The sequence below is a fragment of the Uloborus diversus genome, chromosome 8 (assembly GCF_026930045.1).
Source record: "Uloborus diversus isolate 005 chromosome 8, Udiv.v.3.1, whole genome shotgun sequence".
NCBI lineage: Eukaryota > Metazoa > Arthropoda > Arachnida > Araneae > Uloboridae > Uloborus > Uloborus diversus.
Window position 1 is genome coordinate 54,168,041 of NC_072738.1, and position 23,862 is coordinate 54,191,902.

At 34.6% G+C, this 23,862-nt stretch overlaps 1 protein-coding gene across 1 annotated transcript in view; it reads right to left on the bottom strand.

Annotated features, from left to right (window-relative positions):
* Positions 1–13,877: 13,877 nt before the first annotated feature.
* The window catches only part of LOC129227424 (pancreatic triacylglycerol lipase-like), a 105,073-nt gene continuing 95,088 nt past the window's right edge, over positions 13,878–23,862 (bottom strand). Inside the window, exons 7-9 of the mRNA XM_054861978.1 lie at positions 21,576–21,690; positions 15,780–15,956; positions 13,878–14,194 (exon numbers count right to left, since the gene is read on the bottom strand). Coding sequence (XP_054717953.1) covers positions 13,972–14,194; positions 15,780–15,956; positions 21,576–21,690 — 515 coding nt within the window. The 3' untranslated portion in view covers positions 13,878–13,971. The remainder of the gene's footprint in view (positions 14,195–15,779; positions 15,957–21,575; positions 21,691–23,862) is intronic.

A 23,862-nucleotide genomic window follows, 5' to 3' on the forward strand; every position in this document is an offset into this window, starting at 1 on the left:
CAGACCACAGCACAACAGCCCGGAATCTCACAACATCAAATGCCTTAGTGGGTTAGCTCTTTTAGAACAAAACCTGAGAGAGAATTTGCATTTTCGACGATATTATCTCCGGGGAATATTTAACAGTGAACAAACCGGTGCTGCTGGACATAGTGAACTAACCGTGCTGCGGAATCATAGTTAAAATGACCTACTCCAGCTCTGACTTCCACTCCTTTGCCCCAAACTTAAAGCTACTCTAAAGGGAAGCTCGGGGCCGTGGTAGCCTGATCGGTAAGGCATTGGACTCGGGGCCGGAGGGCCTCGGGTTCGATCCTCGCTGGTCGAAGACCCACCGTCGTCATTAAAGGGGACTGGGCGACGTTAAATATGCTCGTGGTCTCAATGTCCTCCAAGTGAAACGATACCTCTGGGGGTGCTAGCACCAGGTAGCTATTAGCTCTTGGACTAGTTCTAAATTCTCATTAACTGTTCGATCCGGTGATGGTGCTGCCATCTATCGGTATATAAAATAATGGAGGCAGGGCACTTAGCATGCAGTCCTCGACATAAATACAGTTGAAGTCCGTTGTGACTCTGAATCGAATCGAATCGAAGGGAAGCTCACTTATCCGACATTTCGGTTCCAAATTTGCAAGAGTGAAAACTGTGTTATGTGTACAGAAACCACGTTGCAGAAAACTGATTGCTAAGCTCTAGATGTATTGTTTAAAAACTTTTTGATCATTTTATGGTCTTAATATGAAGAAACTATTTTAATTCATATTTTAAATCAAGTAAGGTATAAAAATGGGGTTTACCAGGGGAAACATCTCCTGATGAACTGTTATTTAATTTGAGAAAAAAATGCGTCTTCCAGATTTACCTAAATGGACGTTTTACTCAACTTATCACCAATTATTTTACGACATAGCAACCAGCGACTATCCTTATATATTATTTCTGTAGCCTGTTTTTGGTTTCTACGCGAGATCTTCCTCCATTCTTGATCGATTTCTTTGATTTACACCTTATTTTAGAGCTTATAGTACAAGCTAATGAAGAAAAATAAAACCACGGTCTAAAAATTGTTTTTTTTTTTTTTTTTTTCTGCCAAAAAACCTGTTTTAAAGAACCAGAATGAGGTTTTCAGTTAAATTTATAACTTTAACTTGCACTACACTCGACAGAGCTGAATAGCTTGATCGACAGAGCGTTCGACTGGTAACCAGGAAAATGAGTGTTCGGGCCCATGTCCGGACAATCTGCATCAAAAAATTAGAGAAATATCGCGCATTACATGAACACTTAATAACAATTGTGAGGGAATAGATGAGATGGAAACGCTCCTTGCTGTTATGGAAACTTAATGCAACATGGAGCTAAATTTAATCTTAAATGTAACTTTTTTTTTTGTTTTTTTTAAAGCTTTGACTCCGGTAAGAAAATTAAATCATAATGTAAGCGAAAATATAAGTATCAGGTTTAATATTTCAGACTACAATGGATTTTTTTTTTTTTTTTTGTTCAGAAAAAATAATAAATCGTATATTGAAATATAGATTCTTCTAATGAGTTTTTGACTCTTTGTACAAATAAAAAAATTACTACCTTAATTTAAAGTTTTTTCTTGTTTTTGCAAAAAAACAAATAGCCTATCACATTTTTACTACAATCGAAAAGCTACGCTTAAAAAAGAACTTAGTTCAAAGTATTTTGTATTTTAACCGTGCTGTTAAATGATGAACACGTGCTGCCATCTAAGCCATAACGGTTCAAACAGCTTGCGATAACAAATTGTAAAAATTTTCAAAAATAAAAACACTTCTCTTCAATATCTTATCTTATATATTATTTCTGTGGATTATTTTTCTTTCAGTATCCGAGATCTTTCTTATCTCTTGAAAAAATTCCCCCCTCATTTTTAAAACTTATCAGGCCGGACGAAAAATAGACTTATGGTCAAAAAATCTGGTTTACGACAACGCCCCTTGCTGTTGTAAAACCTTGATGCAGCCTGTAGTTCTTATGCAATTTTTTAAAGCAAAGTTCTAACACAATTTTCCTATTTTTTGCGTCGCTTTCGGCAAGAAAAAAAGACCTAAAATTAACCTGTGTGTGTGTGTTTTTTTTAATAAAGCTTAAAAGCACTGGACTCAGATGTCCGGTTAAATTGATGTGTTTTTTTTCCTCGGTAGAGCGTTCGGCTATAAACTATCTGAGTTTCGGGCAAGCTCGGGCTGTCTGACATAATAGCAAATTTACATTAATATTACGCATTACATGTGCTCAAAACATACAACAGATAACACACGTAATAAAATTAATGCAGTGGGAATGCTACTTGGTGTTTCGACTCCTTTATGCAGGCTACAATTATCATTCAAATAAGTTGACTGCTATTAATCGAAGGCTGTTCTTTCTTTTTTTTAAAGCTTTGACTCCGTCCAGACCACTAAGCATAATGTAAGCATAAAAAAGGTAACAGATTTACCTCAAGGGAATCCTTTTTGTGTAGAAAAACATTTTCATTGTATGCTGAGTTGTAGATTTTTCTAATAGCAGTGTTCGACCCTTTGTAAAAATGAAAGAATACTACGCCAAATTGTAACTACGTGTTTCACCCAGTAAACCTTTAATTATTTATTCGCGCGAATACGATATAAAACATTATAATTATTATCAACTTCATTAGTAAGAACTCATTTTCTCTTCCTCTGCTTTCGGCTGAAAAAAAAATACATTTTGTCTATGTTCGAAATATTACACTTAAAAAACGGACTCAGTTCAACTGGTTTTGGTTTTGAATTTTAAGTGTTCGATTAAAAGAAAAACATGTGCTGGCATTTTAAGCCGTAATGGTTAAAGCAGCCCACTATGGGAAATTGTTCAATATTCAAAAATAAAAACACTAATTTTCAATCGAATTTATAACTTCTCTAGAATGTTTGTTTCAATCGCTACGTGAGCTCTTCCTCATTCTTTAATCAAATTCCATGTTTTACGAATAATTTTAAATCGTATCATGCTGGATAATAACAAAACATAGACGCATGATCTTATTTTTTTTCGGGAAAAAGCTTTTTTTGCTGTTTTTTTATTACGCATTCCTTCAATGAATTGCATAAGAAAAGGAAGACGCAATTGCTAGGTTTGTTGGAGTGTCGTGCTGTTAATCAGAATGGCGCCAGTTCGAATCCGTGACAATAAATATTTCTTTAATGTTTCTTTTTTTCCGTCAAATGTTCACATGGGCAGGACTGTATTTGCCACAACCTGTTTTTTCACATGCAAAATTACTGCTTTTTCACGAGTCACTCAGCCACACTTTTAATGATTGAAATGATGATTTTGATGAATGATTTTGCATTGAAAATACGTACAACCAAAAGGTGAGCGATGATCACATTATCACAATGTTGTATTTAACGAGGTTTTGTTACTGATGTCTTCAAATTACATGCCTTCTCTTCTGCGCTTTCTTTTTTCCGCTTACTTTTTTCGGTTCTTCTTCATAATGTTCGTTCTTTGAAATTTTTAAAGAGCGAAATGCCTTATGAAGCGATTCGAAGCACAGTGCGGAGTTTCGCACGGGTCGACTAGTAATAAAGTATTTCCAAATACTTGAAACAAGCCTATATTTATATAGCATGTTAGACCCGAAATGTCGGTTAGGTCGGCCTGTCCGACATTTTGGGTTCAAGACAGCGTTGGAATCAACCCTGTTTCTAGTATTTATAATTACGTTATAATATTCGCTGGTTGCTATGTCGTAGAAAAATTGACGAAGAGTTGAGAAAAATGTCCCTTAAGGTAAATCTAAAATGATAACTTAGTTCACAAGTTCAACAAAAATGTATTGGAATATGTTTACTGTGATGAATTTCATTTTCTCAACTTGTTTGCTTTTAATTTATATTATTTAAATCTTCTTCATTTACAGCTGAGAATCAAAAATTCAAACATCCATAAGGCAACCCATCTACAGCTTGTGCACCAGCATTCTGCAATGTGACTTTTATATAAATACTAATTTTTGCTTCTATTTTGGAACTAAAACGCCAGATAAGTCAGCTCCCCCTATTAAGGTACTATATAAGGGGAGCTGACTCATCAGACATTTTGGTTCAAAATTGCAGGGCACAAAATTAGTTTTTATATAAAAAAAAAAGCCTCGTTGCAGAAAACTGGTGCCCAAGCTTTAGCTGAGTTGCCTGATAGATGTTTGATTGTTTTATTCTTTAAATGAAAAAGATTTCATGAATACAGTTAGAAAACAATTTAGGTATGGAAATGACGTTAATTACAGTAAACATTTCCCGAAACGTTTTTGTTGCATTTGTGAATTAAGTTATCTTTCTAGATTGATCTTAAATACCATTTTACTCAACTGAACATCCAATTGTTTTACGACACAGCAACCAGCAAATGTTATAACGTATTTATAAATACAGTAGGCTCTCTGTTTAACGACGCTCTATTTAACGACTTTCTCTATTTAAAGACGGCTTTTCACGGTCCCAAATGGTCCACTATAGTGTTAAAAGCATTCTATTTAAGCACGCTTTCTACTTAAGGACGATTTTTCGTTGTCCCTTGAAAGTCGTTAAACAGAGACCCAACTGTACTAGAAACAGGGTTGGATCCAAAGCTGTCTTGAAACCAAAATGTCGGATAAGTCGGCCTGTCCTCTTATAGGGGTTCTATAGCAGCCTTACAATAAAAAGCTGCTGCCTAACCAGTTTTAAGTGCAAAAGCACCGACGGAGTTGCGGACGTAGAGGGAGAATGACTGATTCCGTCTCCAACTCTAGAAATTCTAAACCTTCTACTTCCAGCCCCGACTCTGACTCTTTTACCCAAATATCAGCTGAAGTCCTACTCCAACTCCGCTACCTTAGTTTGAACCAGCGATTTGAGTGACCAAAACAGCTTTAAACTATATATCGGAAACTTCAGATTAAGAAATTGCCATGCAGAGCCCTCGAGTCCTTGTTATTTAAATTCCAAGAGTCGGAGTCAGTCCTGTTCCCTCTAAGTCTGCAACTCTGCCGTTGCTTGTGGAGTCTGACTGATTTTGGGGCAAAGGAGTCGGGGTCAAAGCAAGTTGGATATAGACTACCATTTTCGGAGGTTGTCATGCTGAAAAATGACCCTACCGTTGTGGGTACGAAAATTTTCTGAAACTGCTAGGGTGTCAATATAAAGTGCCAAGTCGGACATAAGGCGGCTAACAGGGCATAAACTTTGCAAATTGATCTCATAAGCACTAAAAAAAAAAGTAGCATTTCAAGCACTTGCTTTTAAAAATAATTTATGAATGGAATAAAATGTTGGAATGCAACGTGGACGGATAATATAGGAGGTAGTTCATTACATATTTCCACGCTCTCAAGTACATGTGTACTCGAGAGAATTTCACTCGATGGTTCGAAAAATGAAACCCTGACCCACAGACATGGATTTTATTTTAGATATATTTTTTAATTAAATTTTTGACTGGTAGTCAAATGAATAACAAATACTGATCCATTAAACTTGATTTAGTACTCATAGTTATCACATGTCTTTAGCTTGCAGTTATTAAATACGTTTCCGTTTTCATATTCCGGAAGAGTCACTTTAAAAGAATAACAGAACTTTTTTACTGAAAACAATACTGTTAATAGTAAATAGTTACATCACTAAGTACAAACTGGAGGTGCAAGTAGCTAAAATATTTTTCTGATCAACTATAGGGTGAGTCCAATGTCTTGATAAAAACTTTAAGGTGTGTTAGAGGGAAGAATAAGAAGCAAGAATCATACAGGAACATATGGTCTTTAACGCAATACTTACGCGCTACGTACAAGCAAAGCCAGAAACTGATGGATGCCAAAGAATAAATGTATCAATCAATCAAAGATGATTTTACACAATATTTTAGTTTTTAAGAAAGGTTTAGAGCAGTTCCTGAAATTTACAGACTGCGGAAGCTGTCATTCATGCTGCGCAGCAATCACTGTCGTAATAACGAGCCATTTTGACAAACTTTCATCGATCGCTGCGCTTTTATTGCGAAGAGTGTTTTAGAGCTTCTATAGGCCCTATCTTGTGACAACTGCTCTAAACCTTTCTTAAAAACTAAAATGTTGTGTAAAATGAGTTTTGTGAAATCAATTTGTGACCTGTTTTGTGTCCATAAGTTTTTGCCTTTGTGTGCATGTAGCGCGTCAGCATTGCGTTTGTGACCAAATGTTATTTATGATTCTTGCTCCTTATCTCTCCTCAAACACCCTTAAAGTTTTTTTCCAAGAGTTTCCCCCTCCCTCTGCCCTCTCCTTCCTCTTTTAAAGTTTTATTTAGATTTTACTGTTGCAATTACTAGTTCTGAGGCACTACCAAAAAACATCAAAGATCTTTCAAATTGAAAGAGCTATTCTCTGCAGAAACCATACCTTTATGGATGCAAGAAAACGTCTGACAGTTTATTAAAAGAATTAGAAATTCATTTTAAGAAATGCATTTATAAATAACAGGTCCGTACATTAGTAATAAGTACACCATTTGTTTTGTATTAAGGGGGTCCGGGACACATTTTGAAAAAAAAAAAAAAAAAGAAATTAAGCCGTTTAGAGTTTTGAAACTTTTTTCACTGATTCACCATTTATTAAATAAGCAAAATCTCAACATAAATCTATTTAAAAAAATAATAATTTTTATTTTTTTTGGAAAAGAAATGGGGTTGCTTTAAATCGCAAAATATTCTTGGTCAATTTTCAAATTTTTTCCAAAAAGTATGCAGAAGTTACTAAGCTTTAATTTTTATTCGGCGATTTATAAACATTAACTCAATAAAAAATTAAAAATAATTGAAGAAAATTTTCGAAAAATTCGAAGATACTTTTTTTTTCTAAAATCATATTTTTTGCGGTAAACATTTCTTTTAAATTTGTCGAATAAAAATTAAAGTAAACTGATTGAAAAGGATATGCTTTAAATTTCATTACTTTACTAGTTCTTGACTTATAAGAGTTTGAATGCAAAAAATCGGGAAAAATTGTATCATGGAGAAAAACGTATTCAAAATTTTAAAGTTAATTATAATATTAGTTAAATGCACGAAACAAAAATGATTAGATCATTTGTTCTAATTAAAATAGAAACAAGATTCAAACGTCCTTTTAAGCAGAAACAAACGGAGAAGTTTTTTACATAATAAAAAAATTGCAAAATTTGACGATTTTTGTGTCCCGGACCCCCTTAAAATACATCTATTTTTTAAAAGGAGTACAAAGGAGCCGTGTTGTGTTTACATCGGATTCCCCTTCCCCTCAACCAGATGCATAAATATTTTGCTTTTCTGAAAGGACAGCTATTACACTGTACAAAAATTCCGAAACGTTAATGAGTGTTTCCGTGTAACGTTTCGGGATTTCAATGGCTTTTATCCACTTCCTGGAAATATCAAGTATCATTGTCAAAAAGTTTCCTGAATTGCTACAAGTTGTCCTACAAATGCAGACTCCTCTCTGTTGTAAAAAACATTTTTAGCTCCCAGTTTAAAGATTAACTAAGAGTATTTATAAGGTGTATCGGTTGCCGTTCGGTTACGGCTCGTCCATGCTGATTAAACTCCTAAAGGGGGCAAATAAGTATGGACTACGTAGCTTTGCAAGAATTGCAATCAAGCCAGATGCTTAATACTTGCAATTCATTCTTAGCTGTGGCCGCTTTTGCAACTGTCTTGATTCGTCAAGAAGGTGCCAAGCTGTTATATTATCACTACCTAAGATTACTCTGAAGTTCCGGAGACTATTTTTAAATGGGAAGATTTCTGGATTTTTCAGGAAGGTTACTGAATTTTAACGGATAAAGGTCCTGGTTTTAGCGAGATATGTTACTGGCAGAAATTGGGCACATCAGCTGCCTATTATTTTTTAGGAACGTTTCTGAATCTTTTTACTCTCTGTATATATATATATAATCTTCTGAGCTCGTATTTGACTGAGAAGATTATATATTTCTCAGTCAAATACGAGCTCAGTCACGCGTCATCACGGTAAAAAAATTCGGAAACGTCACTGATTATTTCCCTTTAACGTTTCGGGATTTCAATGGTTTGCATCCACTTCCTGTGAAAATCAAGTATTATTATCAAAAAGTTTCTTGAATTGCTTCAAGTTGCATGAATGCAGACCTCACTGTAAAAACGATTGAGAAACGTTCCTGGAAAATAATGGGCAGCTGATGTGCCCAATTTCTTCCAGTAACGTATCTTGGAAAAATCAGGAACGCTTTCCGCTAAAAGTCAGTAACCTTTCTAAAATTAACATTGAAACTTTTTGAAGACTTTGTGAAATCTGCCCTGTTAAAGCCAGATCATGTCTCTTGAACTTTCTAGAAAAATTAAGTAGGTTTAGTGAAATTGATGTAGAACCTTTTTAATTTACCAAGAAGGCTCCATAAACATTATAGCGACCACGGCCAAAGCTATGCAAGAAGGAACCAAGCATATCTCTTGCCTGAAATTCCTGCCTTGCTAGGCTGTAGCTATCCATTGATATTTTCGCTCTCATTGAGACCTTAGTCAATCTAGACAGGCCGTAAGCAACCTTATGCCGACACATTTAATAAACACGCTCATTCAACCTTTAAACTGGTTGCTAAAAATATTTTCCACAACAGTGAAAAGTCTGCAAGCGTGCAACTTGTAGCGTTTCAGGAAACTTTTTTGTGGTGATACTTGTTTTTACGGGAAAATAGGTGAAGACGTGTGAAATCCCGAGACGTTCTACAGAAATAACCAGTAACGTTTCGGAATATATTTTTACAGTGCTCTCACTGTTGTGAAAAATATTTTTAGCTCCTAGTTTACAGATTAACTGAGCGTATTAATTAAGTGTATCGGCATCAGTTCCATAACGCTCCGTCCAGATTGATTAAGCTCTCAGAGAGAGAGCGAGTAAGACTTTGGGTTCCTTAGCTTTGCATGAATTGCAGGCGTGCAACACTCTTGGTACTTATTTGCAATTCTGTCTTAGCTTTGGTCATGTTTTCAATGCTGCGTTTAGAACTTTCTTGACAAATCAGAAAAGTGCTAAGTTATTCTGCTATCCCTACTAAAGTATCCTCTGAAAGTTCCAGAGAAACTGCTGGCTTTAAACGGGAAGATTTCTGGAGCCTTCAGGAGGCTTCCAGGATAATTTCAGGAAGGTTACTGAATTTTAGCAGAAAACTTTCTTGTTTTTTTCTTGGCAAGATATGTTAATTGCAGAAATTAGTCACATCAGCTGCCCATTATTTAGTAGGAACGTTTCTGAATTGTTTTTGCGGTGTGCAGATACTGCTATTTAGATTTCTGAAATCATCAGGAGGATTCCAGGATAATTTCAAGGTTATTGAATTTCCAACGAAAGCATTCCTGTTTTTTTGCAAAATATGTTACTGGCAGAAATATGGCGCATTAGCTGCCCATTATTTTCCAGAAACGTTTTTTTTTCCTACAGTAAAAGCATAGAGCATTTAATATATTTTTTTCTCTTTAAATTTATTTATGATATTATTATTTTATTTGTTTATTTATTGGCAGAAGATAAGTTTTAGGTTATTCATTTTCTTTCTTCCTACAACTTTCATTTTCGTTTGGTAATTTCTTTCAGACTGGACATTTGTATGATTACGATTTTTTACCACATTATATAGCTATTTTATCATCTAACTTTAAACATTTACATTGGTAATTGTAAATAATTATTCTATAAGTTTGATTTTCATCCTTTCTTTCGGCTTTTCTCTTCTTTTTGGCTACTTCTATCGGACAGTATGTTCTTCATGCGCTATTATCCTCTTATTTAATTTCAAACTCTTAAATACGCTTATTATCCATGATTATTCCATAAATCATACTCAACTAAAGAATTTTTTGCACCAAATAAGTCTAAATATGTACATTCAGTTAGAATATGTATTTCATTTTCATTCTGTGTCCCTTAAATAACTTGTTTTTCGACTTTTTCTATGCTACATTTTTTTAACAGTAGTTTTATATAATATTACAATTTTGCGCAATTTACGCTGTTCAGGAAGTTTAATTCAAGTGTTTTGAGCAATAACGTTTGCTAATTGTTTTCACTTGACCGTCCTTACGTTGGTTCCTTTTTCAACCACCCACCGTCCTCTGCAGGCGCGGCTCCTCCGGCCCTGAGCACTGTCCCCCGAAATCCGCTTCTCCTGGTCGGTGGCGTTCATGTTCTATACACATACACGCTCATACACATACACACTCACACACACACGCCTTTCACACATACACGCCAACGTGCATTCACACAGGTTTATGCACACACACAAGCCTACACATACACATACACAACTATACACACGTAACCGCCCAAGAGGAGGGACAGGCTTGGGGGGGGGGGGGACAGGAGCCGTTTCCAGAAACAATAACTCCAATGAGTAGGGTCCTGTCGCAGCTCGTGATTGCGAAAAACATAATTTGAATTCAAAATTTCAGAATTTAAAATAATTCTCCTTCTTTCATTTTACGTTTTTTTTACTTACTTTACTGCATAAAACTATCATTTATGAATTGGCATTTTAGTAAATAACACAATATAGAATAAAAAACAAAGCATTCTGAAACTGCATATCAATTTATTTATTACAACAAATACATGATTTACAAAAGGCTATACAAATGTAAACTAATTTACAAAAATACTTATCTTTCCTCTTCAGATGGTATTTTAAACTAGAAACTGATAATAAATAAATGAAATTATACGCATGTTTTACAACGGGGTAAAAATTGGAATGACAATAATAAAGGGACCTTGAACTGGAACAATTAAATACAACTGTTCTACAACATAAATTAACATTACTTTGGTTGAATTCGATGACACACGAACATCATTTCGTCGACACATAGCAAAAGACTAAGCTCGAAGTACTACAGCAAAAAGTTGATAAAAATTATTAGTTAAGTATACTAAATAAGTAAGTTGATATACACAGGGACCGGCAAGTCCCGGGCGACTTAAAAATACCTTGGCGACTAGTTGTTTGAGAACAAGAATAACTCAGAAGTAGTTCTGCAATGAATTTTCCTACTGACTCAGAGAAATAGCTTGTCCGTCGCCTAAAATTGTTTCCTGGCTTTTTAGATTTTTCAATTTTTGTCGATCTTTTGACAAACAAACATTTAAATATATTTTCTCCATGGCGGATACAGAGTAGAGGTCATTGGGTCTTGACTCTTCTCCTCCCTAAAATGTCAATATTCTGCCGTAAGTTTCATCGCATTGGAGATTACAAATGATAGTTTGAATAATAAAACTGATAAAAAGTAGTTAAAAAGGAATTAAATATGTAGATTTTTTGAAGTCATATGTTTGTTGTATTACATAAAAATTTAAGATGTTATTTAAATTTAAGCGTTAGTAATATTTTTCTGAAAACAATATGGATGAATGCCGAATATCATTCCAATGTATTATACACATTATGTTCAAACATATGACAAATAAACAAAAGTAATTAAAATGACTTTTTAAATAAATATTTATACTAACAAGATAAAATAAATAAATACTTATGTGCAGAACATAAACAACGTCAGAAAAGCACAAATTCGCGGATTACTGCAAACACGTGTTTCGGCGTTACAGGGAACACCATTTTCAATGCAAAAGTAATGAGCTTATAGATGAAAAGACATCTGACACATCCATAAGCTCATTACTTTTTGCATTGAAAAAGGCGTTCCCTGTAACGCAGAAACACGTGTCTGCAGTAATCTGCTAATTTGTGCTTTTCTGGTGTTGTTTATGTCTTACTCTGTTTAGACTAATGTTTTGAAATAATACATTACTTCATTTCCTTCGAAATAAATTTAAAACGTCTATGCTCTACCAGCGCTTTGCTCAATTTAGTCCTTTTTATTGACAACCAAACAACTCTAGAAAAATTTTTGCACCCTAGCCCATACTCTTAAACATTACAAAAAAATGTTAAAGGTACAATCGCTCCGGATTTTCTCAAGAGCTAAAACCACTTAGTCCTGGCGGAAAGGGGGGGGGGGGGGGCTAATTGCGAATTCCCCATTCTCAACCAAAAATTTTCCTGGAGACCTTTAAGTCTCCCTACACCCCCCCCCCCCCCCACATTCCCAACCCGCCTTAAAAAAAACGAAAAAAAAAAAAAAAACTCTTAATGTTCTTATTTAAGCAAAATGGAAAACCGATTTTCGTATTTTGATATACTAATGGAAACAAATATTTTTACAATTTAACAAAATGTTTCTTATAAGCTGCCGTAAAAGTTAAAAGTATATTCTGGCTTTGATAAAACAGCGCTTTACGATCTTTAACGAGATCTTTAAGGAGTTAATTCACGTTTGGGTTAAAATAGGAAAAATTCTTTTGACAGAACGCGAGTAACAATTATCGCTTAACAAACCAGTTTTCGTAACTCCTATTTTCACAAATGGAATCTTCTAATGTTTCACAAATATGCCATCATCTATCAGAGTCAGACAATTGCATTTAAAATAAATATAAAGATGGTACTGTGCAGCTCTGCTTATGGAAATGAAAAGCACTAATAGAACCTCGTTTATCTAGGTAAACTAGGCCCAAAAGCATCCAGATAAACGAAAATCCGGATTTACCGGATCATGGGCGCAGCCAGAGGGGGCCCTAGAAGAAATATTCTGATTCCCACTCTTCCCAAATGTCACCCAAGATAATTCAAAAATGCAATTTTGGGTCTTCAATTTTGAAATATTACCGAGGGAGAGTCACATAACCGTTTTTTTTCGTCCTACTAGACGCTCCAAGTACGGCATGATGCTTGTTAGATTGCTTAACTTATTGTGTAATCTCCGCAGGAGTTGCACATTTAATCAAAATAAAAAGCAAATGCTTGGCACACTGATAGTTCAGCTGTCATAATTTAAAACTATTATTTGTCTGAGTATAATTTTATTTTTAACTCTATAAATTTGGTCCGGATAAACCGGAGATGCCAATCAAACGGGAGCCAGATGAATGAGGCTCTACTGAGTGTTTTTACTACCTTATTTGTGCTTTAAACATGATTATATTTGGCTCAAAATAAATTTTGTGGGTAAGAAATCAGTGTTCACAAATGGAATGTCTCTACAAAAAAAAAAAAAAAAAAAAAAATGCTGTAAGTGCTTTATCACTTCCCAGATTGATATTACCATTATTCAATTCCTCTGTATTAGATGTCCTATATAGTTCATTAACCACATGATCTCATGAAAATCTGTATTAACACGATTGAGTTTATCTGAATCAGATGTTATAACTGGATTATCTATATTTGCGTGTTCTTCTGAAAGTCGATGTTCACATGGTTCATAATGTTTTATGTCTTATTTAATTTAATAAATAGTTCACCAGTTTTGTGATCTGTTGAAAGTCGCCGTCCACATGAAAAATGTTTTCTGTAGTCATTCCACTGATTTCATGAATAGTCAGAAGTTAGTGTGGCAAATATTAAATTAACCTGCATTAGAAAAAATATTAATAGTTCACCAATAGCGTGCTCGTGGAATTTCGGTGTGATTTCATTTCGTCAGATTATGTCAGAAATATTTCATCACTTACTTTCAAAATTGCTTCAGAAACTTAAACCTTATCCAACTTAATCTTTGTCTAACGTGAAACATTATCTGTTCTATGCAAAGTACAGTTCTTATTCATTTAGGTACACTTTTACCCAATGATTTCACTCAAAAATCCTTGCATTTTCGCCCCAGAAACACGATGAAAATGCTATCCAGGACATCAATAAGTTAGTTCAAACATTAAACGAGAACAACAGACATTGTCTTCTGTCTCAGACAAACCATGCTTCTAACACCTTTAAGTTTTAAAAAAGACTTTTTGGAATTTCTTCAGAATTCCACCACTAAGGTCATTGCGCCATTGTCATAATAACGTTTTGGTCAATGTATACTTCCTTAGTAGATGAGCTTTCGTCATAAATTATGCCAATGGTATTTGGAATTATCATCAACCATGATTTTCCACAACAGTTTCGGGGGTCGTGGATCTCTGCCCATCACAGGTTCTCCAACCACCTGCCAAATTAATCTCGCAAGCCTCTGTGTAGTGGGCTCAACTTTGCAGTCACCTTTGGCAAGTGGAATAAACTTTGGCTCGTTGCTGATGATTGATGTGGCGTGGCCACAGAAACTCAATCTGTAAGAAATAATTAAAAAAAAACACACGTTACATATGGAAAAGATAATTTAGAAAATTAAAAATTAATGATGTAGCACAAATGCATAAAAGGTGATAATATTAAGCTTAATTCACTATTTATATTCAAGTTTTATATTCCGCTACTTGAAAATGCAATCAACATAGCAATTAGAAATGCTTTTAAGGGAAGTTGGTACCCTAAAAGCTTAAAACAAAAACAAATTTTCAGTTTTTATGTATTCAAAATGTTCGAATCAAGAACTCTCAAGCAAAACCAAATTCATGTTTCTGAGCAGTTTAAAAGTTACTCAATTAAAATACTAATGAGGCAGGAATGTACTAAAATGCACGTAGAATTTCAAACGCGATTTTCTCAAAACGTCAATTTAAAAAAATTCTTGTTCCTTTTTTCAGGAAAACCACTTATATATATTACTTTCTGGACTGTCACTCAGTTACTTTTTTTTTTCAAGTAGGGGAACGTGGGGCAAAGTAAAATAGCGGAGCAAAGTGAAACGATGAAATATTTACTTCGCATTTAGCGCCACTTACCTAGTAATATTTTTTTATGTAGTAACATCTGTAGCTTATTTCAGTCAAAAAAAATTATCTCTAAAATCAAAGCATATGATAATGCAAGCAATTTTCAAAAACTGATATTTAAATTGTAATATTTTTTGTAAGTCAAAAACTATTTTGATATTATCAAATGATAAAGTTCTTGTTCTTAATATTCTAAATTTTAATTGGGACCATCTAATATTCGGTGCAGTATTTATTTAGTTAATATTTAGCTTATTTGTTATATTTTTCACAATTAGTCAAGTGCATGCGAGGTAAAGTGGATGGGGCAAAGTAAAATTAGTTTATTTTGTTTACTCATTCAATCATTTACTAATTCACTTACTTATTCACTTATTAACTAATTTATTTACATTCCTTCATTTAATAATTCTCTGATTAATTTATTCATTCACTTATTTTCTCATTCATTCACTCTCTCTCTCTATCCTAATTACTCATTTATTTTCCCTCATCCATTAATTAATTACTTTATTTATTTATTAGTTTATTATTTCATTGTCTTTTCATTTATTCAATTATTCTTTGATTTGCTTCTTAATTTGTTCAAAAATGTTTTTCACAATCGAATGCAAAATATTTGATTTTTTACTTTAAATTAATAAATGTTATTTTTTAAATTTATTTCTAGTTTAAGAGTGATTGGATAAAAATTGCATTATATATATTATACATTTTATTTTAAATTAAAATTAGGCATTTATTTTTTAAATAACATCGATGTTCACTAGCTCCAACTTATGGTTTTTTTTTTTTTTTCAAGGAAGAAAGAGGGGGGGGGGGATACATTTCAGTCAACCTCTGAAGATGGCGACTGTCTCAAAAAGTTTAAAGCCACTTAATGGACCACAGCTTTGGAACACGCCTCGTAGATAAACTCTGTAAAAGTTGCTTCTCTGCAAGAATAGTGTCAATGTGGAGAAAACAGCTTGCTCTAGTTACGCTGTTCATATTCTCTTACTTGTAATAATAATATTGCTAACGATCTGACGTGACTTACGTTTGTCCTTGACTGTCATGGATGAGTACCTTGTCTATGTCCCATTTGTCGAGACCTGTGTAAATCCATCCTCTATACTTGGAATATTTGATGACGATAGCGCTCACGTTCCGCAGGATGGGATCAGCGACAATCAAACCCTGGATGTCCTGCTTGTCTTGAATTTCTTGGCTTTCGCTGAAAAAAAATCAGGATAATAAAACGCATTTTTTACTTTCTTTATTCAAAAACTTATATGGTTATATTGCACAAAATGAAAAATGTCTTACTGATGGAACCATGTGTTTCCAGTAAATTTTTGGCTGAAAATAACGAGTCGGTAATTACATTTTGCTTACCCAGTACTATTTTTTCAAAAATCCACATTTTGAGTAATTTTTGATAAATTTGTATCTGCCTCTACCCTAATAGTGGTCTTCAAGAAAAAAAGTTTACTCTAGGCACATGTGACACAAATCACTTGAATCGTTATCGCCGAAATTGGAAATTCTTGAAAACGTAATGTGCCTTTCGTTTCCCATTGTTATTTTTTTTATTAAAATGAACGATTCAGTAATTACTTTTTAATTACTAAGCACCTTTTATCCAAAAATACACATTTTACGTTTTATATTAAAGAATTTGCTCAGTTTTTTCTGAAGAAGAGTTTGAAGATAAATTCTCTGAAACAGAGAAGCAAGCCTGGCTGGTATTCAAATGAGTGCACAGGCCTTACAGTGCACACTCCTGGTTAGGAAAAATCTTCCATTTTAATTAAGATTGCTTCGATTTTTCCGAGCCGGTCTTGAAACAGCCACCCTTACATTTCTTTCTTCAAATTTTTAGATCGAAGCACAGAAATAAGGTGAATTTGTTCGGCATCGGTAGTTCTCATATGAGTAGTGGGTATCCTACAAAAACAGTACGATTCGGACCATTTTCGTTCGGCCCCTAGATTTGGTATCCAGTTCTCAAGTAGTGGGTATCTTACAAAAACGGTACGTGCTGGACCATTTTCATTGGATCCCCAGATTTGGCATGCAGTTCCCATATGAGTAGTGGATATCCGGCAAAAAAGGCACGAGCTAGGCTATTTTTGTTTTCATATATGAATCAAGTGCGTATTGTTTACACAAAATTAACTAAAGTTTCATTTAAAAGACAGTAAAAAGCTCCCAATTTGCACTTCAGTATTATTAGATAGTGGTGATCAGGCGCAGAAGTACGCACAGCTATTAATAACCAAATTAAAATCAAGTCCAGGGAAAAAAAAACTTTCTGCTGAATTATCATGCAGATGGTTGTAACAGCAATAAAGTGCAAATAAGACGAGATATTAGAATGAAGAAAATTATTATGTTTTGTTAACAAAAAAAGCAGCAACCATTCGTTTCAGTGCAGTCAATTAATCTTGAATTTTTCTAGTATTTTACAAGCTTTAAGAACATACTAATTACGCAGAAGTGCCGATCCTCCCAACTTCCGAGAGCAATGGCAACCCCTCCCCAAATACCATGAAGACCTCCCCCCTCCTCAGAGTAAGAATCCCCCAAAAAAGAGGAAAATACCCTCCTCCCCAAAAAATTTCAATGACGCATGTTGCGCCATGATTCCTATTTAAAAAGTGAGTTTTCAGGTTTTACCCCCCCCCCCTCGAAATATTTTTCAAAATTATTCCAAAAATGTTTTTTTTTATTACACTTTGTTAGATGAAAATTTTATTATTACTATTTTACTTTATATTATACTTTTTTCCTAATTTCATTTGAAAAATTAAACTATTATTATTGAAGAACAGTCTGAGGGCCTTATATCTGCTGTATTTATTTTTATTGTAGTTATTGCGAACATCGTTTCTTACCAAACAATAGAACGTTATCCTTCAAATTTTAAAAACCTACGCTAACAAAAATATCCAAAATCTTTGAATTTTAAAGTTTCCAGCTCTTAATTAATACATTTTAAAGGTTTCAAAAAATATTAATTTAAGAAGTATGTATATTTGAATGCACATATATGAGCACACGCATCAATTCTTTCGAGTTATTACAGAGACATTGAATATTTAACAGGGATTATCTAACATACCCATTAGAATTTTTTTCCCCTTCATTTAATAGATTGACTTTGTTTTGCATTTGCTCATGCTAATGCTCTTAAACAGCAGCATTTCCTTTTTTAAATAAACTATAGAAACAAAAAGCAATAGAATATAGGAATTAAATCACATTTTATTGATCATATAGATATCACGAGAAATGTGTTGGGTAAAACCCTCCCCGAAACAAACGCTTGATAACACAATATGGCACCAAGCGACTTTCAGTTTTAAAAACAATTTAGCGACAGTTCTTCAGGGAATAGCAAACCAAAGCACTAGAGGTTATTAAAAGAGGCGTCAAGCAGTTTCGAAACAGCTTAATAGAGATTTTAAATTATGAATGATCTTTAACTATCAGAACATCATTTTGTCAATCTGCTTATTTTGCATCCTTACCAAAACCTCCCCAAATATTTATCTGATTGTCAATTGTGCACTTGAATAAATTGAACGAAGTTTCCAGACAAACTGATTGAATGTGTACCTTAATTGTATTATATTTATTAAAGTGTACCCAACTGTAATCATATTTCACTAGGTATTGGAGATGAAAATTAGTTTTTTCTCTGGTACCTTTAAATTTCACTGTCAAGTAATTTGAAAAAGTATTTAAGATACGATAGCTTAAAACCATCTACATACAGATTTATAATCACTAACATTCATATGATAACAAATAAACTGTAATTCATTCTACCGGTGCGATAAAATACCATATTATTATTTTTTTAAAGAAAAATATTCTTAAAAAACATCCAATTAAAGAAATTTAAATAAGTATTTAAATCTTTTGTGTATTCTGAAATAAATTAAAATTTAATCATACAATAATAATGATGAGGAGGCTGGTTCCTACAAAGCTAAAAATTATTGCCAAGTTTAATGTTATCTCGTTATATGTTTACTTTTTTTGTCACTAGAGAGCAGCACTACTTGAAAGAAAACGAAATGAAACGTTTATAACCACGATTCTAAACCGCTGGTCCGCAGAAAAATTTGACGGATCTTTTTTTTTGGGATATTTTACTGTTTGCATTGGGGGAAAAAAAATTAACTTGAATTTTGACATCTTGAATTCAAATTATGTTTTTCGCAATCACGAGTGTGTGTGTGTCTGTGTGTGTGTGTATGTAGGCATGTGTGTTTGTGTCCAGGGTAGATGTGTGTGTTTGTGCGTGTGGGGGGATCTGTGGTGTGTGTATGTGTTTGTGTGTAGGTGTATGTATATATGTGTGTGTAGGTGTATGTATATATGTGTGTGTAGGTGTATGTATATATGCGCGTGTGTGTATGTATGCGTGTGTGTGTAGGACATGGACGCAACCTCGAGACGACTTTTGCTAGAGGAGCAGCATCGTGGTGCTGGCAGAGGGTGCTGGTGCGAAAATAAAATCAAAGGAACGCCAAAAACAGTCAAATTAAAGCAATAAGCAATCGTGATTGCTCAAAAAAAAAAAAAAAAAACTCCGTACAAATAACAATCTTAATAATAATCATAACAGAAATATTTTATTTTATTCGATGCTTTTCACGTTATTCTCTGATTAATTTTGATAATTTCTTGCAGAGGCGGATTCAGATATAGTTTTTGGAGGGGACCATGGAAGTTGAAAAGCCCTTGCATATGTTTCATAACAAAGGTTCTATTATTTTATTTTATTTATTTTTATTTATTTATTCAATTATTTTTTTTTCAAAAACATTGGATCTCTTTAGGCCAATTAATCTACTAAATATTATGCACAATTACTTTGAATGTGGATTTAACATAATATGTTCAACGCCAATTAAATACTAAACCTTGTATAAGTTCACCTAGATGCTTTATAAAATGAGCGGTTTAAATTAGGAACATTGTAATAATAATTATAACACGAGGGCAAAGTTATTAAATTAACTCATTTACTGTCTATTTTCGAATTTCAAAACAGTTGCTGATTTTTTATTGAAACCATGATACAGTGCAAATAACATTTTGATATTGCATGCCGTTTCCTGGCTTTGTCATTACGGCATTATTTGATATTACGGCTTTGTCAAGAAACTAACTTGAGATTTCTTTCATTTTGCATCTTTTATAAGAAGAAAAAGATATGTATTTCGTAAAATAGCTTCCAGGATCAAAATGACTCTTCTAGGTACGTCTACACATTTATTTATTTTTTAATGCTAATTACTGATTCCATCGTAGAAGAATTAATGGACGAATCGTGATATTACGTTCCCTTGAATTCGAAACCTGCGAAATAATTATATTCTGCTGTTCTGGGTCTCAGACTCCAGTATTACTTATTTAGCAAAAAAAAAATGCTTTTATTCAAATATGCTTTGTGTGTTTTTGTTCTTTTTAAAATTGTAAAAAAAAAAATCCTTTATGCTATTAAGAAAATAAGATTAATTTTAAAAAAAGAAACCGCTCTTGCCCCCCCCCCCCCCCTCCAAATCTGCTGCTGATTTTATGTGATTTGTCTCAAAGGTTTGCTTACGTCAGGGTTCATTCTCTTTTTTTAAAGTCAAAACTAAGCACTTTTTAAGCATCTTTTTAAAAAATAAATAAATAAAAGAGCATTCAAATTCAAAAATACAAAACCTGTTGTGAGTTGAAATTTTTATTAAAAATGTTTAGTTTCGCACAAAATACACTTAACACGTGACAGTTTAAATATAAATTAGTTGAAAACACTAAATATTTGCTGCTTACAATCAAATGAGGGGAAAAGATTTAAGTCAAACGAGAAACTTTTCTTAAGGTATTTTATTCTTCTGCTACAAAATAATAATAATAATAATAATAATAATAATAATAATAACTGGACTGGAAGAAAAACAAGCAATAGTACGAGAAAATACTTTTTGAAAGATTAATATTACTGTGTCCATTTGATTTAATTACTGGAAAAAACGTTCAAGTGCCCACAGAACTTAAGTAAAGCATTTGCTTGACTAGTATTATTTTACTAAAAAATGCATTCACTCTCGTAAAACGCTGACAAGTATGACGGTTCTTATCAGGGTCACCCCGATGGGAGGTTACGGGAGGTCACTGTCTCCTCCCCAAAAAGTTCCTTATTTGGCATATTTCTTCTGACTATTGGGAATTCATAATGTCTCTAGGATGTAGATATGTATCCAATGTCCATGCCAGGCCCGTCATTTCAAATTTTTCCAGCGAAAAGGGGGTCAAAAGGTATCAACTCAATGCATATTATACTAGAAAGAGAAAACAAAAACGCCCACATTAGACACAATGCTTAATGTGAAAATTGACACTTTTCAGGAGAGACAAAACAATACCTTTTTCCCACCTGACGCGTTCAGTTATTTTCAATGTTTTAATTTTCAGATAACTTGTGATAACTTGAAATAACAGTGTAAAAATATCGTTTGAAGTAGTTATAATCAGTAAGTAGTTCTTTTTGAATGATGTGTGTGCGGCAAATCATCAAATTTGAAAAACGCGATTCGCGATTTTACACTTTTGTTAGTGTAGCATAGTGCCGAAAATACATTCAAATGCATTAATTTTTTAAGGCCGGCTGGAGGGGGGATCAATTACCCCCATCTGTCCCTCTACATGCCTGTTATGGTCCATGCTCGTATTTTATCACTTCGCACAAGTCGGAGCTCCCCCTACCAAAAATTTAGGTTCGTGCAACCCCGGGTCGCAAAATGGCGGCATAAACATATTTATTATCAATCAAATCAGTATTTCTTACCTGGTAAGAACAAAAGTTTCATTACTGTTATCGTCTGCCAAGAATGAAATTTCTAGCTTTCCCCAAGTTGTGCCTTGTCCTCTTGTATTTGCAATAGAAATTCTGAACTGATTAGCTAAATATATAAAAGGAAAACATTAGTACAATCATGCTTATTAACCGCGTCAAAGAAGCCAACTTGAAATCTTAAACGTTTTAGACACTAATCTTCGTAAGAGGATTTAAAAAAGGTCTCACGATCCTACTATTGTTTCTCCAATACTGACGTTAATCTTCCTAAATGGACATATAAATGTCCCATTAACCTCATATATAATCCTTCAATTAAAAAAAATCCCCAATAGGAATAGTAAGTACTCATTTATTTATAATATTCATGAACTTTGAAAGTACTCTTCTCAATGAAGTTAAAACTCTGCGATTAACCCATCTTCTATACATTTAAGGTTAATCGTAGCACAGAAAATAACTATAATATATATCTAAGAGGCTTGCAATTATGTAGAATTGCAAGCTTATAAGATGACTAGAAAATAAACATGCCTAAAGTCTACAGTTCCCACCAAGTTTGGGATTAACTTTCCAAGCAGGACTACAAAAAGGAAAATTTGATTCAAGTACCTTTTAAATAATCGATCTTTCTTAACAACTCAAGGGAATGGGCTCTCGTTTTCATGCAAGCGCATTACAAGAAATACTTCTAAAATTGAAAAATTTTACTCCTTCCTAAACATTGAAAATGTATGCCAAATATATGGCATCAGCACTTAGAAGTTTGAAATGTTATGTTTCTGTTGACATCTAATCTTACATCAAAGATTTATGTTATTTATACACAGTCCAGTCACATTAATGTGACCATCTGTCAAAAGCCAGAATAACCACCTTTCGCAGAGCGGATTGCTGCGAGACGTGCAGGAAGAGAGTCACTTAGGTCCCTGAAGGTGTTCTCTGGGATGTTGATCCATGCCGACTCTAATGCCGTGGCCAGCTGCGCTAGATTACGCGGTTGAGGATCCATGGCGCGAACAACTCGATCGAGATGGTCCCACAGTTGCTCGATTGGGTTTAAGTCAGGTGAGTTTGCTGGCCAGGGGAGGACGGTAAACTCATCCTGGTGCTCTTCGAACCACGCACGTACACTGGCAGCTGTATGGCACCTCGCATAGTCCTGCTGGAAGATGCCATCATCCTGAGGAAAAACAATGCGCATGTAGGGGTGGACATGGTTCGCAAGGACAGATGCGTACTTGTATTGATCCATCGTGCCTTCCACAATGATCAGTGAACCCAGAGAATGCCAGAAAAACATTCCCTAGACCATAATTCTTCCGCCTCCAGCTTGGACCGTTCCGGTAATGGTTGCAGGGTTGTTTCTTTCAGAGGTTTCACGCCTTATACGCCAACGTCCATCTGTCCGATGGAGCATAAAACGCGATTCATCTGAAAACGCTACCTGTCGCCACTCAGTGGACGTCCAGCTGCTGTACTGGCGTGCAAATTCTAGCCTTCGTCGTCGATGCACAGCATTCAGCATAGGTGCACGAACCAGGCTTCTGCTTCGGAGGCCCAGACGCAACAATGTTCGCTGAATAGTAGTTTGGGAGACACTTTCGGTAGCCCCTTGGTTTATTTTGGTGGTCAGTTGCTCAACGGTAGCCCGTCTATCTGCCCGAACGCATCTCCGCAACCGTCGTTCGCCTCTGTCATCTGTGGCCCGTGGTGCACCACATTTGTCACGTCGCTGATTTTGGACAGTCCCATTTGCCATGCATGGTACACTTTTACCACGGCGGCACGCGAACAGTTCACAAACTCAGCCATTTCGGAAATGCTTCCACCCTTGGCCCGAAAGTCAATGATCATGCCCTTTTGGACGTCGGATAAATCGCTTCGTTTCTGCATTACGCCAACGATTGAAATGTTTTCCGAAGCCCTCACACACCCTTTATATACGCTCAACTGCACTGTGATGCCACCTGCCTTCTGTGATTGGTTATTTAACTCTGACGTGGAAAGTACGTGGTGGTCACATTAATGTGACTGGACTGTGTACAATGCCAGTCGTTTGATCGCTAGGCCATTAAAGTGCGGACTTTCCAGCAAAGCCCGACTAACTAAAAGGGAAGCCCTAGGCCCACAATAATTTGGAGACTCCCTGAAGAGTTTATAACGGAATGCAGTGGTTGATTTAAATGCCTTTTTGGGAACTTTTTGTCTATAACAAAATTATATAAATGAATTCTTATATGCATTTATGAAAAATATGATGCCCCTTTGGGGCTCC